The 19,916-nt window shown below is 39.6% G+C and overlaps 1 protein-coding gene across 7 annotated transcripts in view; it reads left to right on the forward strand.

Moving 5' to 3' along the window:
• The window catches only part of RHOBTB3 (Rho related BTB domain containing 3), a 28,465-nt gene extending 13,159 nt beyond the window's left edge, over window positions 1-15,306 (forward strand). For 3 of the 7 annotated variants that reach the window (XM_080573723.1, XM_080573721.1, XM_080573727.1), the window contains 7 exons: window positions 419-784; window positions 3,167-3,300; window positions 4,397-4,508; window positions 5,713-5,886; window positions 7,079-7,245; window positions 8,568-8,664; window positions 11,487-15,306. In XM_080573723.1, the coding sequence (XP_080429849.1) occupies window positions 419-784; window positions 3,167-3,300; window positions 4,397-4,508; window positions 5,713-5,886; window positions 7,079-7,245; window positions 8,568-8,664; window positions 11,487-11,602 (1,166 nt within the window). In that variant the 3' untranslated portion in view covers window positions 11,603-15,306. The remainder of the gene's footprint in view (window positions 1-418; window positions 785-3,166; window positions 3,301-4,396; window positions 4,509-5,712; window positions 5,887-7,078; window positions 7,246-8,567; window positions 8,665-11,486) is intronic. The other 4 variants (XM_080573724.1, XM_080573725.1, XM_080573726.1 and 1 more) reach the window with 4 other exon arrangements.
• Window positions 15,307-19,916: the final 4,610 nt, after the last annotated feature.

The following is a 19,916-nucleotide window of genomic DNA, read 5'->3' on the forward strand; positions in this document are numbered from 1 at the left end:
AAACAAGGAAAAATACTTGAGTTCCTCCTGCATGCGATTTCCAAGCATCTGATGCACATATCCAGAGAAAGGATTATTGAAAAGATTTTGCTTCTAAATATGTAGCTGTCTTGTCTTGCATGTACTAGAAAATGCACTTGGATCCTGTAGCTTTGGGACTTACAGCCAAGATTTATTTCAGTCATAAGTGCCTTAAAAGGTTTTGTAAGTTGGTAGACATGCTTTGCTAAACGAATTCTACTAAATATTTCCATTTTAGGAGTATTTCACTAGGCGTATGCGAACTGCATCAAATATTATCTTTTTTTTTTTTTTTTTTCCAAAAATTGTCCTTGATTGGATCAGATTTCTGGTAAAATAAGTGTTCTACAGTTAATAACTGCTTCAATTTTACAGACCAGCTCCTTAACTTTTGCAGAAAAATTGCCGATCTTAAAAGGAGAGGCCTCGCATTACGACTCTGACATGCACAACTTGCTGTTCTGCTGCCAGTGCGCGGATGTGGCCTTTTACTCAGAAGACTTCAGCAAGGTGATGGAGGCTCACAAGGTCATCCTGTGCTCCGTGAGCCAGGTCTTCATGCTGCTCTTCAACGTGAAGAGCCCCGCGGACGTCCACGACTCCTCCATCGTGCGGACAGCACAGAGCCTCTTTGCAGTGGACACCGGGGCCAGGCTGCTGGTTCCTCGCGGCGCCGCGGAACCCAGCCCCCCAGCCAGGGTGATTGTTAAGGACTCCGTCTTCTGCTCCTGTCTGTTGGACATCCTGCACTTCATCTACTCAGGTACCTGGCTGCCTATTTCTGCCGCAGCACACGCCTTGCTTGGGAGCACGTGCGCTAAAGCAAGGGCCGTCCTTAGGCTGCGTTTGGTGTGCATGCGCTGTGCCACATCGCTACACCTGCTTGGCTCCGAGGAGCAATGGCTGTGGGAGAGAAGCCCATATTTCCGTTAAAAATTAAATTGTCTGTCACTCCAGATCTATTCAGCATGATATTTTACTTGTCTACAGCCATAAGCTAAGATCAGTGATGTTTCAAAGCTTTGCCAACAAAATATAGAACTCATGACAGCTGCAGGGTTCAGGCTTTGAAAGTACTTTAAGTGTCTGCATGCTCCACACATTAAAGAGAATGCAGTGTTACAGAAGTAAATCTTACATGCTTTTTCTCTTCTGGATATGGTGCTGTTCAAAAGAAGGTAGTGACGTCTGGTTTCGGTGCAGAGAACTTCTGTATATTGCATATGATTTGCTGCTAATGAAGTCGAGGCAGTGATCTCATCTAAACAAAATTACCCCTAGCTATTTATTAAAATGGAACTAATTTTTTTTATCTTTAAAAATATTACTTAGGAATCGTCAGATGAAAGAGAATTCTTTTTTTTTATTTCATTTTATTTTTATTTTTTCCAGAGGTACCTGTTATCCTTTACAAAATATTCTGCAACCTGTCAGTACATAAGAATATAGATTTTTTTATCTGTGGAAAGAGTTAGCAGGCTTTTTAGTGATGCATTCTGATGTTAATCGTAATAAAAAAGACCTAAATAAATATATTGTTAGAACTCTATGTATAAGGAAGCTTAGTTGACGTATGTAGATCCATACCTGCTTAACACATGGAAAGGATTTTTCCTCAGTGACTGAGACATGAGTACAGGCTTACAAAGATACAAGGGAGGCTCATTCAGCTTTCAACCTGGAAAATCTCCCCATTAGAGCTTTCAAACAGAGTGTTGAGCATGGAGAACAGATGCAGTTGTTTTTTGGTGTGAATAGATTCATTATTTTATTAATTGGTGGCATGACTAGAGGATAATACTTGGAATTTCAACACATGAAAGATAAGTACAGTGTCTTTATCTGTTTGAGTTGTTAATTTACCATTAGCGTTTGCTGATGTCTGTGTATTTTTTTATTTTTGTTTATGGGAACCAAAGGGGTGAGCAGCTTCGGACAGAGGTGGGTGAAACTCTGCTCAACGTCACAGCTCCCAACCTGAAGGGAATTGCCTTAAGTCTTTGCACAGTTTGGTACAACTGAGCAATGGCAATGACTTCTGAAGACGTTTAAGGCATAAGCTGAGAAGAGATCAGGCCATGAGACAGTGTCATCATTTCAGCCCGTTAGGACTGTGGCATCATGCTCATAAGATTACAGGCACTTACTGTCCTTATGCAGGAGCTGTTAGAGCTGCAGATGCTCCATGCCCTTTCAGCTTCTGAGTGCGCTTTCCACCTTCGGTGAAGCAGAGTGCTGTGAGGGCAGTGCTGACCTGTTCTTTATCCTGAGCTTTTTTCTGTCTCTGGACCTTCCCTGCTGCAGGGCCCTGTGGGTCACAGAGGGAACATACCCAAGAAGTGCCTCCTGTCTTTGAGACTTACCCCAGCATAGTGTTTGAGGATAAACTGTGTTTTTTTGTTTGTTTGTTTTGTTTTGTTTTGTTTTGTTTTCCAATCTGGCTACTGTCACCTGATTTGCATTTACAATTTGGCAATGATGTATAGTATTTCTTTACCATAAAGAAATTTTTGACAGTTGGGGCCAGACTCTGTGCCTAAGCCAACTATGAGCCTTCACAGGTCATCACAAGAAACGCTTTTTTTATCTCTGTCCAACAGTTTTAGTTTTTGAAAGAAAACTATGGAGAGACCTAAGAGCGTATTGTGGTTTTGAGTCTGAAAACAAGAAAGAAAGAAGTTCCACTGCAAACTTCACTCTGTTTTCAGTTACCAGTATTCAGAGTGTAACTGGGCATGGAGCTTTTCTGCTTCAGACACCTACAAAGCAATGCAAACAGTGACGCTGGTTGATTAGACGCTATAGAATCCTAATAAATAGCGAAGCATTCTATATTTTTTTCTGAATATGTATCTTCAATACATAATGGTTGAGCTGAGGGGAATCACAGAAAATCATTCTGAAAGCAAGAGTGCTGCCTAACCCATGCTATCTGTGCCTGGTGGCATTGTTGTAAAAGCCATCTCCAGCTTACCATGAAAGCTTGATTGTAGCAGAATCACATCTTCCAATTTCTGAGCACATCTTGGCAAAAAATATAATTTTTGCAGGATGTGTTTGGTATTGATAACAAGTTTTCTCTGCCTGGTAAGTCCTGGGCCTTAACTATTTATTTATAAGCCAACTTTGCCTGGTTTTGTGACAGGTGCTTGCCAGTGGGAACGACTAGAAGAGGATATAAAAAAGAAGTTGAAGGATTCTGAAAAAACTGAACATGTGCTTGAGAAAGTTAAATGTATCCTGAAAACTCCAGGGAAGGTACACCTAAACCCTCTTGGGGTAACTGGTAGTATTAGTTACTTACATTCTTAGAAAATTCTTCTATAGGCAAGATTTCATTGTCAGCTTTGTTCTATATTTGTTTTAGCTTATGTTTTCTTTTGCTGTTTTGTCAGTAGGTTGTTCATATACGTTTACCTATTTATCTCTGTGTTTAGAAAGACAGAGATGCTGACGTACTGTGCTGGATGAATGTAATCAGTAGAAAGCACATAAGCAGGTCTCCTAACAGGATTACTCATATTTACAGCTTCACAAGTTGTCTAACAATATGATTATGTGTTCCTAATTCTCATGTAATAGAGGCTGCCCAGGAAAGCTTTGCTCTCCTGAAAATGTGCCAAAAGTTATGCTTCTGGAGGAGATTGGGAGAGTTGATTTCCCTTATAAATGATGTGATGCGGAAATCTGTCTATTGCTTAACGTATGTAATTCAGTAACTGACTTCACAGTAAAATGTTATCCATGTCACATTACTTGTGTCAATAAGAATTTACAGTATAAAATTAGTTTTAACAGCCATTTACACGTAGCGCTTATAGATTCCCTGATACTATAGGACTTGCATAAAACATTTCTGTGATGTGTAAATGGGAAATCATCTTGCACCATCTTGAGATAGCATAATATACAGATCAAAAAGTTACCAAGTGTTTTAAGCTTCTGATTTCTCAGTCGTAGCTTGCCAGTCACACGTGTCCACAGCTAAACTATTAGTAGGGTTGGATTTTAGAAGTCTGGAAAGCTTTTAATGTAATAAGCCTGAGCGGCTGTTTTTTTTTTGTTTGTTTATTTGTTGGGAGGAGGGTTGTTTGTTTGTTTTCCTTTGGGGCTTTCATCATGCCTTCAGGCTACTTCTATTTCACATTTCTTCAAAAGCACGAGGGCTAGAAATGAATTGGAACAGGGACTGGAAAGATATGGAGGTTTGCGGAATTGCAGATGCAGCAGATGCCATTGGGTGGGATTAACAGGAAAACATAACGCTGAGAGCGACAGGCTGCTGCTTAGTCTGCCCCCATAAATCATGTCTTGTAGTCATTTATTCTGTGGCCAGCTATACTTGTCAGATTTTTATTAATAGTTTATTTTGCAGCTAAACAATTTGAGGGATGGCAGCTCTCACCAGATAAAACAGTTGTACAATACCTCTCTCAGGCTGTTCTTTAATACGCCTGTCCTGGCGGATGTCATCTTCACAATACAAGGTACAGCACCTCTGCTCCCCCATGTCTCCAGCAATTATCCTCCCTGAAAGGGGATGTGACTGTATTTTCCAGTGCATCCGCATGGAAGTCAGAACTAAGTAAATGTATACACTTTCCTGTCACGGTGGAAAGCGGTTTTTTGCTCAGCTTGTCTGTATGGATGCTTTCGGGCAGTGTCCATGCTCAGCCAGCTCTCCGTTTGTCTATGAACAATGTACTCGGATGCACAATATGCTGGAGTAGCATTCGTGACTTGTTCTGGAAATGAAATGCCTTCACCCTTAAAAAAAAAAAGATTTAAAAGAAAAAGTTGCATACTTTTGTGAGAATAAGAATGAGATTGTTTTTTAAATGCTAATGATTTTCTCAATTTGTCCACACCCACCCTTCATACAGAAATGGCCTTTTAGGGTTAGACAATTGTTTAATTATTTTAGCTTTAAGTCTCAGAGCCAAATATGAAACATTAATCCCTCAAAAATAAGCACGCGTGGACAAGCAGATTCTTTCTAGATGTTCTGTTTAATATGCCATAAAAACAAAAAAATCTTTGAAAACGAGAACAAAATCCTCATGTTGAGTTTAACGACACAAACAATTCAGCTCAGTATCCCATTCCCGAGAGAGGCCCTGTGGGAAGCTGGTGAGACCATACCACCACTGTGTATTACACAGAACAAAAGTTACCAGCAAATGAGTCAACCTGTATTTAAAAAAAACCACATACTTATCCACTAACAAAATGTGGACCTATTTTTAATGGTTGATGAATCTTCCACGATTTTTTTCCTAACTCATCAACCACAATAATTTTATTACAATTTAGTAATTACTAAGGGAAACGAGGGCTCTGGTCTTTTTCAGGCAAACAGATTTTTATTCTGAAACTAATCCTTGAATACTGAGAGTTGCTCTAAGTTTTCTAGCTTACAAACATGCTTTGGCACCACGGGAGCCCATTATGTTTGTGTAAAAACTCATAGTGTGATTGAACCTCTTAATCGGTACGCAAATCTACAACTGCATGCTCATGCGTATCTGTTCAGTATTAATTATCTATTGGCTATTGTCAATTTTAAACACTCTAAAATTGCTTTTAATCGTGCTAAGTGACGTGTAAGCATTCCAAGATAATATAAGATTTAATATTAAGATCTTACTGTGTATATAAATTCATCATCGATTTTTCTCTTGCGTCCTGCAGGTGCAACTGTACCAGCACACAGAGCAGTTCTGGTAGCTCGCTGTGAGGTAATGGCAGCTATGTTTAATGGTAATTATCTAGAAGCAAATAGTATTCTGGTTCCAGTGTATGGGGTTTCCAAAGACACTTTCCTCTCCTTTCTAGAATATCTCTATACCGACTCCTGCTGTCCAGGTAAGAATATTTAAAAATACACATATTTTTCCACACTGAGAATGAAGGGATAGGGAGCAATGTAGCAGCATTTATTTAGTCAGAAAATGCCAGTATTTTTGTCTACAATGTCTCAAGAAAGAAAAATTGTTAACATTTTGCACTAAAAAAAGAAATCCATCTTATTCAAGTAAAATCAATATGCAAATAGAGTGATTATCACTAATAAAATGCTGTAGTAGTTTTATGCTTATGTAGCAAGACTAAAAAAAGTAAAATTTTGTTTCTGGTCCACTACAGCATTTGCAATTATCTTTCTGAATCTAAGGAGTATTGCTTTGAATCTTACTTCAGGGTTTTATTTCAAAATTGTCATTTTGGTTGGCTTACATTTTGCTAAGCTAACGTACCTAAATTAAACTGCAAGAATACCTTATGTATATACACTGATATCTTATTTGTGTATAAAGCCCTCCTAATGTACATGTACATTGGAGTGTTTGTCAAGAAAAAAAGAACTAAAGTATTCTTTGCTTATCTTTTGTCTTTTTTAATGAGAAAAAAAGCAGTCGCAAAAATGAAATGTGATTTATATACAGATAATCTTCCTTTCATAGAATGAATTATGGTGTTATACTTAATTTTGTTTTTTTTGTTCTTCCTAAATAATTCGACTTTGTTGTTATTTTTTTTCACTTTTCTCTTGTCAATCCTTCTAACATTTCACTGTCCATTGGTTTAAATATTCAACCTCTATATCACATTAAAAAAAAAAAAAAAGCTCCCTTCAAAAGCTCTCTTCTTTGGCCTTTTCATTGTGTTTACTCTTACAAGTATTACAGATGTTCTTTTTCAAAAGAGAAGTTAGAAAGCTAAATCCTGTTATTATTCATCATTCAATTTAAAGAGATCAGTAGTATTTGACTTAACATCTTCACGATATGGGATATTGATTACAGTTTATTACACTTGCCTTCTAAAAATTTACTAACTACTTTTTTCTTGGTAATTAAATAGTTTATCAGGAAAAAGAAAGTGATATAGCAAACAATAATAATAATAGTAATAATATTAATAATAATAAATAAAAGGTATCAGCATCTTGATTTTGTGTTCAGCATTAAATGTTTGAAAGATCATTCTGTGAAAAGCAGCTTTGAGTGTCTTCTCAAAAAAGTATAGTACTTGTAACTGACATTCTGTTGTTTTTCAGCTAGTATTCTCCAAGCTATGTCCCTCTTGATCTGTGCAGAGATGTACCAAGTAATGAGACTCCAGCATATCTGTGAGCTTTACATTATCACACAGCTTCAGAGCATGCCTAGCAGAGAACTGGCGACCACAAGTCTGAGTATTGTTAGCTTGCTCAAAAAAGCTAAGGTATGAATTTTATAAATTAAATAAGAATATATATGGTCACCATAGTTAGAGGGGATTTTTTTTTTTAATCCTAACTTATGATTTTTAAGATCTTAATAATTTCACTTTCAAGGACAAGCGTTGATATAATCTGGTGCTTAAGGATTTTTAGTGGCACAAGGGTGGCTCAAATAAGGTCTTCATCAACCTTTTACTGCAGAAAGTACAGTCATATCATATTTTGTGCAATTTTCTTCATCAATGACACACTGCAGTAATTCAGCTTTATTGTTATTCCTGCCAAAAAGGTGCGTTTAAGGCAACTGAAGATGCCGTACCTCCTTTTTTAGTCAAAAAGAAAATTGTATTATATCTAACTGTCACAGAAAATCTCTGTGACAAAATCCAAAGAAGGATTTTATAGAGAAAGAAGAGAGAGCAAAATGCCATGATCATAAAAAGAGAATAAGGCAAATTACATTTATTATATATTGGGAGATACATAAAGAAGCAGCCTGCTGATTTACAGTAATGAAACATTTTTTTCTTTAAAGGTGAACTCAATTCTGAAATGTTACGATTAGTAAAAGAAGCGACATAGCTGCCCTCCTCCTGTTTCTGAGTTGCCACAGGAGATAGGACACCAGTTTATGTACTTACAGGCTTTCTCTCTTTGTGAATGCATGTAATGATGTACATCTTATTAATAATACATCTTCTCAACTGCATTTTTTAAAAAGTGTTTTTTAAAAGTTATTCTCCTTTTGTGCCAATATTTCAGTAAATTAGTAGGGATTTCCATGGCATTTCCTTCACTGTCAGCACCTGAAATGTCTCACTGGATTTTCAGCTCTGCATGTTATGCTAGTGGGCTTTGCTGCTGTTTCAGAATTGACCCAGCTGCAACCAGGACGGATGGTGAACCTCTCACACACCCAGATTTGCTTCTGTCCCCCAGGGGCTCCAGCCACAGGAGCTATGAGAGTACCCCACTCACTGAGGCACAGAGGAGGCAGAGGGTGCTCCTTTATGACTTTTTCTGAAGTTCTGCTAATATGCAGAAGCCAAAAGTTTCAAGATTCATGACCAAAAGACCCATGGATTAGGTCACACAGCTTGAGGAGGGCAGTTTTATCATTCATTCAGGGGTCAACATCTGTTTAAGTATTTCTGCCAGTGACTCTTTTATCTCCTCCTGTAAAAAAATCATCTAATATGCTGCTGTGTGTGTGTGACAGTGGTAATCTGATATATTTTGGCATGGGAGGTGTGGTTGTTTTTTTCCTATACTTTTAGACCTGGTAGTATTAAAAGCGTTGGTTGTATCTCCTTTCTTCTTGCAGTTTCACAATTCCGATTGCCTTTCAACTTGGCTTCTTCATTTTATCGCCACTAACTACCTCATCTTCAGTCAAAAGCCTGAATTTCAAGATCTTTCAGGTAGCCCTTACCAATTATTTTGAAAAAAAAGAAATGTTTTTCAGTTCTTTTTAGATTAGAAGTGTGATGTTGAAGAATGCTACTTCTGCATAGGAAGGTTAGGACTTCTCTAGCTGTATAATCTAGAGCAATCCGAAGCCTGTGGGACCCTTTTGGTTCACCACCCTGGTGTGGAACAAGCACGAGGCACATGGAGGGCAGCACAGCCAGCACCCCGCACCCTTGTCTTTGATCCCTGTGCTGATGATTAGCACAGCTGGTCCCACGCAGAGCTGAACTGACGAGGGCAATTTGGTCATCACATCTCAGCCCTTGCACACGCTTACGCCTGTAAGTTTGTTTGGTTTGTAATGAGTCACTTCCAGTACCTGCTGTTTAAGGGTGGGGATTTTTGTCGGTGGAAAATAGGATCCCTGTCGTACTCCCCAGCAGATCTTTTGAAATCAAGTGACTAACTAACATCCTTTCAAGTAATTAAATCCAGGTTCTTCCAGGGAATTGAGATTTATTTTTCAACCCTGACTATGTTTGTTTCCTGACATGTAACTCCAGAAAGTTTTCTCTGTTGCCTACGGGACTTTTTGTCACTCAGGTGAAGGTGGTCTTGGCAGGTGCAGCTCTTAGGCCTGGTGATCATATTCAGGCTGTTTGTAGGGGGTCAGTGTCTTCAGAAGGGAATTCTTAGTGCACTGCAGCTCTCTTTGGCCCCAAATTGTTTAAAAGTCTTATTTCCTCATTTGTATGGCTTGTATCTGTATGTGTGATGACAGACGACTTGTGATTGTTATGAACAAAGGGAGGAGGGCTGGCTCCTCCCTGCTTTGTTTGCACGTGGGCTTTGTCCTCCATCGGGCCATCTGCCCACCTTCGAAAGACCCATTTTGTGCAGCCAGAGATGGATCATGTCTGGGAGCAGGACACCTGTGCTGGTGGGTGTCATCCACCTGGGGGTTCATCCTCAGCAGGCTTGGTTCGCTCTCCTTCCTGCTGGTTGGGGCGGCAGAGTGTGCATGTCTGAACCTCCCTCGCTGCGGGGCTTCAGCCTTCCTGAGCTTCTCCTCCTATCTGGAAGGGTGCTACCACCGCCCTCAGGACACTGTCTGAGACTCAGGCTTTCACAGGCAGCCCCTGAGGTTTCCTCGAGCACAGCAGGTCTCTTCACACTCACCGTAAATTATTTCTTAGTGCTGCACGAGCTCCGTCAAGAGGCTGAGCTCCGGATAGCTATGCTAAAGCTTTAACGTCTGATGCTGCTTCTCACTATCAACGTCAGCAGGAGATATCTTATTTTACCTGTACGGATGCAGAATTTCTACGAAATTTGTTTATTAAGTGATGTTTTTCTGCTGTGGGAAGTTGTAAGTGTGCTTCTGCCTGCATCTGCAGTTACACAAACGGATGTCAGTCTGCGTACGAGCCTGCTGTGGGACTTGTGCAAGTGAAACTTAGGAGACTTCTGCTAACGGTCAGGACATGCTCTGACAGCGCCCGAGTAGCTCGGGGATAAGCTGTACGATATTACCACACCAAATGTTTGCTGTGCTATCACCTGGAGTGTCCTCTGTGCCCTCATCCCTCGTGAAGCACCTGAGGCCGATGCGGCTGTTGGCTGTTTGACGAGGTGTCTGAAATCTCAGCGGTGATGGACACCCAGTTTTGGGGCCAGCCCCTGGTGGAAAGCACTCATATTCACTCAAGGGAAAAGGGTGCCAGATTGGTATTCTTTGAGGTTTGGTAGCCTGCCCTTTGCTGTTCTCTTTCCTCCCAGTCTCTACCAGATGATTTGTTGAGGGATTGACACGCTCTGCTCCGTTGAACTTGCACTGGGCAAGGTGAGGGAAAGAAAGAAAAGTGCAAATGTAAATACAGGTGGATCGGGTGAAAAAGTCTTGTTCTGACCTGCCAGGGCACAAGAGCTCTCACAGGTACAGCTCTGGTGGGGAGCTCACTCCTCAGAAAGCAGCAGTTACTGGTAGTCGACCTGTATTGTTCAGAACATCACAATGTAGCATCACCTCCGGTTTCAAGAACAATTGACCACGGAGTAGCTGATTTCTAGTTACTTTCCTACAGCTGAACCCTTGAAATCATCAAAAGCAGCTCTGCATTTTGCCGAAGACAAACGAAAGGTGCTGCCCGTCGCCCATTATCAACATAACTTGCCTGGCCTTGCTGCTCTTCGGGTACCTGCTGTGCTTGGGTCTCTGTCCTGCCTGGCTGGGCAGCTGCTGCTGCGGGGCAATCCAGGAGCTATAGGCGTGGGCTTCAGGGGTGAAAAGGCATTGTTCTGCAAAGGCAAAGCAAATTCACCTAAGCAATGTGTCTAATATCTGTTACGTGATTTTATATAGTCAGTGACAGAAAACATGGCATAAAAGACAAAAATCTTGATAAATTCTTAGTTGCCCTCTTTACCTTGCTTTTTGTAATCTCAAAATAAACAATTGGCATAAGGATTGAAATACTCTCCCTTGCAATGTTACGGTATGGAAAAGCTCTTGCAGTTTAGTTTGTCTTCTAAGAATAAAGAGTATCGATCTTTAGGATGATCTCTCTGCTCTCTGAATGAGTGTTGTATCCATTTTATTAAGTAACATATTTACTGCTGACTTATTAACAATGGAACGTCATGTGCAAAGTTTTGTATCATGGGTCCTAGACTAAGATCTAGACAAAATGTATGCAGTCATTCATTCCAACTTTACTTTTTATATTGTATTTATATCCATGATGTTTTTAAACCAGTTTTAAGAAACTTGGTGCAGCCTGTGCACTCATACCTGTACGTATATTACATTTAATTCATTTTTTGCTTTGTTTAGTGGAGGAGCGCAATTTTGTAGAGATGCACAGGTGGCCGTCCAACATGTACCTGAAGCAACTTGCCGAATACAGGAATTACATCCACTCTCAGAAATGTCATTGCGCAGTAATGTAAGGAGACTGGACACAGTCGAAGTGCAGCTCGACTGGGAAATCTCTGAGTGGGGATTACATGGAGCATAAAAATCATATTAACAGCAAAAAATAAACACTGATGTTCCCTAGAACATTGTATGCAATACTATAGTGCACTTACTAATGTTATTTGCTTTGATAATAAATGATTCTACTTTCTTCCTTAAAGCTGTAAGAACTGTATCATGAATAATTATTTCAAGCATAAGGATTTCACGTTCATGGGAATTAAACCAGGCCATGTCAAGACTGACATCTGCTCCCCCTTTTAAGTTCTTTATTGTTTATTTTTAGTGGTTTTCATGGTTATTTTCAGCTGTAAAGTTGTTGAAAACAAATCTTTTTTTCTAAATCTGTATACAATAAGAGTACAGTAGCAGAGTAAGGAAGCTGAGAAGCCAACTCTTAAGTCCTTTAAATATCTGAAAACACAAAAATTTACTGCAGCATTTATTGGTTTGCAAAATAAAGGGTAAGCTTAATTCATATTTTAGTAAGCATTCATTTTCTACTTCAGATTTGTTTTTCTTTTCAGTGGAACTCTTATAGGCGGGGAGCCAGCAGTCATTCAAACGTTTTGTGGGAGAAAACTCACTGGCAGTAGTGACTTTTTATGGGAAAAGTGGGTCTCATTGTCAGAAGTCCCCAGTGGTAGCTGATAGCGTCAATGTTTGAAATTGATGTCCTGATGGTGGAGGGAGGTGGCCTACAGCTAGGTACACTGGTCCTATGAGGAACATCATCTGTTGTAATGCGATGTTCAGCTTGACCCTCTCCAGTGGGGAGTCAGTTAAAATGGAATTATCACAGTATGTTCATAAGCTACTATGTATGATAGAAATCTGATTGTATTTTCTGAATGCATGGATTCTTTCTCAGATATAGGAAGTAAATCCTGAATGCTATGCATAGGATGACCCTTCAATAGCAGACAGTCTTTAAGAATATTCTTCAGGTCACAGGCCAAAATCATTCACTTCTCTTGCCATTAAGTTATATGTATGTATTAATACTAATGACAAAATTAACACAGCATTTATGTTGAGGGTACCTATCAGAGGATAGTTTCTCTAAGTGAAATCCTAGCAAGGAAGTAAACTCTTCACTATCAGTCTTCTTGTACTTTTATTTCAATTCTGGTTTGCCAGCTGCCTTTAATTTTGTTACGTGTTTTCTGAGCCCAGAAAGACCAAGAAAGGACACTGAAAAAAATATTTAGTGTTTCTCTAAATTTCACAGCAGATTATCTCAAAAGTACTTGGAAATTAACTAAACCTGTGAGATGAAGATGGAACTGCAAATTACTGGAGATGAATCTTTTTGCTTATATGGATTATTTTTATATTTCAATAAAATTTCATAAGTAAATTGTTTTTTTTTATTCCTAGAATCATTTTTTTTTCTGGTGATATTTTGCTGCGGTTTTTTTTTTGTCCTATTCTGGGACAAAAAAATAAAATAAAAGAGAGAGAAATTATGACTCAGCTGGCTGCTGCAGGCTCAAAGTTCTAAAGTTAGTTTTATATTAGATAAGAATGGCAAATCATTCTTATTTTTAACTTGTCAACTGGAGATCTTAAAGTTCTTTAAAGATGAAATATAACAATCCACATGTTGCATATAAGCAGTTAGAAATGCAGAACATTGTCACTTTTTCAAGATCACTAAATAAAACTGAAAATAGCAAAGAAAAATGATTAGAAAAGTAGTATGTATTGAATTGAAATTTAAAGAAGTTTTTTCCTCCCTAAAATGATGGTATCATTTTAGTAGAAAATAAAAATTCTAGGCATAAATTAATAGGTAAAACTTACATTTTCTTGGACGATAAAGCCATGAGCAAAAACGAGCACACAGCTGAACCATAGCTTTCCTGGGTACCTGAGACATGCTTGGTCAAAAATGCGCTTCCGTCAGTTGCCACTGACAGAAGATACGTTTATATGCCTCACAAGGACTTCTTGTACAAAACTGAGACAAAAGTTGTGTGAATGTTTGTGTTGCATGCAGTCCTAAATTTTCAATGTCTTGAAAGCTTTCCCAGTTTGTTTTTTTTTTCCGTTAAAAGATAATATGTTGCCGATAACGTAAGTAGATAAGATATAACAAAATGCTATTTTAACTTTATGTAAATGTTTTATAGACATTTAAAATAGGCTTAATGGAAATATGACCTTTGTATCCAACCAAGAGAAATATTTTGGTATTATGTGTTACAGTCAGTGGTAATTACACATTTTATACTGAGAAGCCAGGCAGTGTGAAAGTATTTATTATGTATTCATACATATACTGCATATTACTCTTCAGACATTAAAACAGTTTTTCATCTTATAGAGTATCCCCATAATGCCACCTGTATCAGGTGGAGATATGCTAACTTTGCACACATAGAGCATCTGATAAATTTAAATTCTTAGAAGAAGTGTAACTATAAATTCTTATTTTTATTCCGTATGATGTTTTTCTGTAGAAATGTATTTATCTTAAAGCTATTTTTAAACCTGATAGTTTAACGTTCTAAAATACAACTGAGAGTAGGTCATGATGCTTGGTTAGTTGCTGTTGGCAAATTTTTTTAGTATTTTGATACCTGTAGGAACATACAGATCATGGATAGTCATGAATTAAGGCACTACTGAGTTTGATATTTGTGAATAACTTTGCATAACATGTTAGGATCTTTGCTATAGTATAAAGTAAAAATTATGAAGAAGCTGAAAAGAATTATTCAAACTAGTGGCTTTGAAAAGAGTAAAATGTGGGAGGAGGAAAATTTATGTGCTAGAGTAGGAAATGTACTCTCTCAGATGTTTTACACAGAGTTATCTTGCTAGCAACATCCACTTCTCTTTAAAACAGACTTGCCACGTTCTGAAAAACGGTTTAATGTATTGTTGACAGATCCAGTTTTCAGTTCTCATAACCGCCCACAAGAACATTTTTGCTCTGTGAGAATTAGGATTTGCCTCTAAATAGAGTCCGGAGAACCAGTGGTGGCCTTGGTCTGATGGGGTTCAAACCTACATTTCTTACATAGCCCCCAGGGCAGCAGAGAGCCCCCTGTGCCCCTGGTGGGGAGACCCAAACGTCACGGTGCCAAGCCACGGGGCTTGCACAGGTCTCAGCATCTCCTGACTCTGAGAGCATCGGGCACCTTGGGCTCAAAGGAGGGGGCAGGTGGTGAATTTGGGTACTTAGGCAGGAGCTTAGCAGGTTTTAGAGGGTTTGGGATGACATTTTTGGACTGACATTTAAGTGGAAATTTGACTTCAGAGTCCCTCATTAGAGCTAAGTCTAAAAATCCACTTTTAGAAGACAATTTGTTGAGTAAGAGCTTGCACCGTATCATTCTCGCTGTACTGGTACATGTGTAGGCTTCTTCCAAGCTAGCACGGAGCTCTACAGAGACTAACATGGAAAGTTTCTGCGCTAACAGTTTTCCTTATTATAGTCCTTATTATAGTTAAGAATCTCTGCTATAGGTCTTGGTGCATTTGTTTTCAAAAAAATAAAAATAAAAAAATAATTTTAATAATTAGAAGGAAGAGAAGTTATTTTATCAGGCATGTACTGGAACTCACCATTTCCTATGTTTTTTCTTTTAACATACTGTGATTAAATGTACATGTTATTAGATTTAATATTTAATTTTTTTGTTACAAAATAAAAAGATTTTCTCTAGTCGGCCTTGTGGTTATTTTCCCATTTGTATTAGAATATTTGAGCATTACAATGGAAGTATTTTTGTAGCTCATTAACTTATCATTTGTGTGCAATGTGATAAGTGAGGGAACAGATACGGAATTATTTGTACTGCAGTGTATCCCCAGACCTTAAGATGCGCTGCATTCGATGGCATTTTAACATTTTTTGCTTTCTTCACGTGGCTGCGAGATGAAAGAGTCTGAAAATTTTAGTGAATGGTCCTGTGTCAAACAAAGGGGATTTAGCTGCTTATTCATATCTGAAATTAGAATCGCATTGTCATTTGGGTTGTTAGCTGTCCTTTAACAAGCCCAGGCAGTCTTCATTGAATCACACAAAGGGTAGAAGAAATGTGTAAGGTACTTCAAATAGCTTTTCTTGTTAGTGATGCAGCAAAGAACAGCTAATCTGTGTCTTGTCAGCTCCCAGCAATGCTTATTATTCACAGATAATGAGGCAAGACGAAGCTGACTAATTGTAAGAGACAACTAGCAGCAATATGTCATGCTTTTCCAGCCAGCAAGCAAGGCTGATGTTGTCGGTGCAGCACGTATTTGCTTACCACGAAGTACAGCAAGGCACTGCACAACAAGGAAAACGATGACTGGAGCCCTGCACCACGGGTGAAATTGCACCATGTCACATGTAATCTCCTCGGACAGGTTGCTGCTGGGACGTTTTGCTCGGGTGGGCACTGTTTGCTGACCAGCACTGATGGGAGGCATTTGGGTGGTCTCCGGGCACCTCTGCCCTCCAGTGGTGGTCTGCCCCAGCTGCTCCAGCAAGGATTGCGTTTGGTTTTCTGACCCTTAGCATGCCCTGCTAGTTGATTTTTTAGGATTTCTTGTAAAACGGAAATAGATGGGCCTGGAAAATGGGAGAGACTGTACTTTTCCAACAGCTCTGCAGGTTTGAATGCACCCATTTGGTAAGTTTAACACAAAACTCTCCACACCCTGCAATTCATGTCATGACATTCTCCTTTCCTGGCTTATGTTCTCTGCATACTTTTATCATTTGAAGTGCTGTTTCAGCTTTGTATTTGAACTTTGGCAAAATTTCAAGAATTTCTGTAAAAATCGTAGTTCAGCTTTCCCTCTCTACCTTATTTGTTATGTTAGGAGTTTTGCCTATATAGTACAGCAAAAGGTTTTAAAATAGGAATATGTCTCAACGCACTCTAATCCTAGCATGAAATCCATATCAGATAATGCATCCTAAGATCTGGCAAACTGCTTAAATATATCTTTGACCTTTCTGGAAAGAGGATGACACAAGTGCAGATTTATGTTAAGTTTCATCTGCCCATTCACCACTGTTTTGTTCGTTCCTGTCTATTAGGAATTCTGATTAATGTCTTGGTTGCCCCATTTGCAATAAATGCTCTAGAAACTGACTGAATATCCAGGAAAGACAGATGGATGTTTCGACAGTTACAGCTTAACATAATCTGTGTGCATTTGTCGTGCACCTGAGCAAACCTCACGTTCCAGCTCCTCTGAGAAACCCCAGCTGATAATGTGAATCCTATCAGTGTGAATTTGTTACTTACGTGTAAAAATGGTGAAAACCAGAATTGTGTCCAAGTCGAACCCTGTGGTTCTCGGAAAGTGGATGGGTGTCTTAGCCAGAAACTGTTCATATCCATCTGATTATTCAGCTGAGTTGTCCTATTTCCTCTCTTCACTGATTCATTTTGAACACACTTTTCTTGAAAAGAAGAGCTGGGCATTAGGCAGCGTGTTGCTGTGCACCACCACTGGGGAGCTTTGGGGGAGGTAAAATTGCTCAAATTCTATATTTAGCTTTTTCTGAATTCCTCTCACAGTTCAGCTTGCAATAATGATGTGGTTACAGAGCCGCATGAATAAGCTCTGCTCTTTCCTTTTTTTTAAATTAAAAAATAAAAAATAAAAAAACAAGACCAATCAAAAAACACAGAAGGTGCCATTGTTGACCAAATGCTCTTTGCTGATGCCCATCAGTACCAAAGTACTCAATTTACAGCACGTAATTTCACTTCTGCAAATGTGCCCTAAAATAACTCCCCTCAGAAGTGTTAAGCAAGAAGGGAAGCAATGTGACTTTCTCAAGCACTAAAAATAGGAAATCATTGCTGTAACTTTAACACCTTTTCAGCAGCTGCTCTCAGCAGCAGCGTTTGCAACTGACCATCACCTAAGATTCTGTAAAATGCACCCTCCAGCAGTGGCTCTGACGTACCTGTGGACGTGTGTGAACACAGAGAAAAAATTCCTACAGCTGCATAAAAGGACTGGGAACAGTGAATACAAGCACACTTCTAAAAAACAAAACTGTCATGTAATCTAGGAAATGTCTGTGTTGAACTTATGTTCGCGGACTGTTCGTTGCTTGGGAGAATGTTAAAGTTTGCTGAACAAATCTGCACAAATTTGCGTAAGTCATCATAAGTTGTTCAAGTTCCACTCTGAATCAGAGGGCTGGAGCACCTCTCTTACAAAGCCAGGCTGAGGGAACTGCGGCTGTTCAGCCTGGAGAAAGCTCCAGGGAGAACTCACAGCGGCCTGCCAGTGCCTAAAGGGGGGCTACAGGAAAGCTGGGGAGGGACTCTGTGTCAGGGGGTGTATGGATAGGACAAGGGGTGATGGCTTTAAAAGAGGGGAGATTTACATTAGATATAACAAAGAAATTCTTTACTCAGAGGGCGGTGAGGCCCAGGCCCAGGCTGCCCAGAGGAGCTGCGGCTGCCCCATCCCTGGCAGTGCCCAAGGCCAGGCTGGATGGGGCTGGGGGCAGCCTGGGCTGCTGGCAGGTGTCCCTGCCTATGGAAGTGAGGTGGGAAGTGGGTGGTCTATAAGGTCTCTTCCAACCCAAACCATTCCATGATTTCTTAAAAGCAATCTTCCCTGTACAATCTTTCTCATGCCAAATAATCTTAGATATTTCTTTCTCCTTTGGACAAAAGACATGTGATTTCCTTAGCTGCCACTGATGAGGCCAGAGAAGAGCAATCTTTGAGACTGTTCCCCAAGAAAACACAACAAAAAAAAAAAGAAGCAGAGCAGTATGTGATGGGATGGTTTTGTCAAGACAGGAGAAAGAGCCATGCAGAGCCAAAGAGGCTGATCATATTTGCAAAGGGTATTTAACTCCCAACAAGCTAAAGTTAACTGCAGTGACAGCTGAAACCATTAAGCATCTTCCAGGATGATGGTGTCTATCCACAGGTAAAATCATGCTTTCTGGGGAGCACACTCAAGAGAGTATCATTAGAAAGGGAGATAAAAAAGGTTACCAAAATAAAATAAACACTTGTTTCATCTTGAAAATGTAGATAGTGTTTACTAAACCCTCTTCTCGGAAATAGACCATTATGGACTGCCCGTTTTTCTAAGCTGTTTCCCATCTCCCCATCTTCTTTTTCTTCTGTCTTTTGTTGTCTGTGCTGTATTTGAACTGGACTCTTTATGAAGGTTTATTTAAACAAAGTAGAGAGAAAGACATTTCAACCACAAGAATGTGTTTCCACTTAGATTCCAGTTGCTTTGGTTTTGTATTTTGCCACTTGAATCATTCTATTTAGTAACATTTCCACCTAATACTGATATTAGTGTTCTTTCTAGATGAAGTTATCCCAAAGAATTTTGCATTTCTTTCCCCTTTTATTTTTTTTTTACAACAGCAATAGGTTTCTCTGTATTTTTTTTATATAACTATCATGAAGTCCTGCTGCGAAGCAGGAAACAAAATCAATATAGAAGGCAAGCCATACCACCTCACCTTTGAACTGCTGTACACTTTTCACTTTTTTTTTCTAAACTCTTTCCATTTAACAGCTTTCTTCTGTTAATTTCTGATATGACCTTGTGACTAGTATTTTGTATTTCAACGTATTTCTAGATCGCAGGTCACCTCAACAGGAGAGGCACCTGGCTCTCCAGAAAACTTGAGGCTGGTTTGTTCAAACAGGGCAAATTCCTCTCTGGCCTTTCTTGTTTCCGTTTGAAACACTTAACTGGGGCTTGGATTAGGTCAACGAAGAATAACTCTAAATCTAACCATTCTTAAACTGAAATCAAAATGCCCACATGTTGCTTTGACCAACTTAGCCAAAGCAGCCCCAGTCTGCAGATAGTTGAGGCTTGTGCCTGCCCTCTGCTCCTCCTCAGGGCAGCCTTCAGATGCCTGTGCTATCTGACCGTATTGCCGAGTGACATTAAGCCACACAGACTGCTTCTGGCCGCTTTCAAGGGCTACCTGTCTAATAGGTCAAATGCTGATTTATATCAAATGAATAGCTGGAAAGGTACTGCAGTGTGAGTTACTAGAACAGCACTCGCTGCTGGAAAAGAGTTTTAGAACATTGTTTGAGCTGAGGTTCTGCTATGATAAAGCAATGGCATTTCAAAGCACATTAATCAGCCGTGACCAAAGGGACAGTGGGGGCCAGCAGGGCACGGGGACGGCACCAGGAAAAGGGAGGGAAGGCAGCAGCATGCACGGGGCTGTGCCAGCTCTGGTTTGAATCACACCGAGACTTTTTCTGTGGTATATTCAATCTATTTTATTGTTCTTTATTTCACCACCCGCAAGAGCCCTTCTAG

The sequence above is a fragment of the Anser brachyrhynchus genome (genome assembly GCF_964034855.1).
Source record: "Anser brachyrhynchus genome assembly, chromosome: Z".
In the NCBI taxonomy this organism is placed as follows: domain Eukaryota; kingdom Metazoa; phylum Chordata; class Aves; order Anseriformes; family Anatidae; genus Anser; species Anser brachyrhynchus.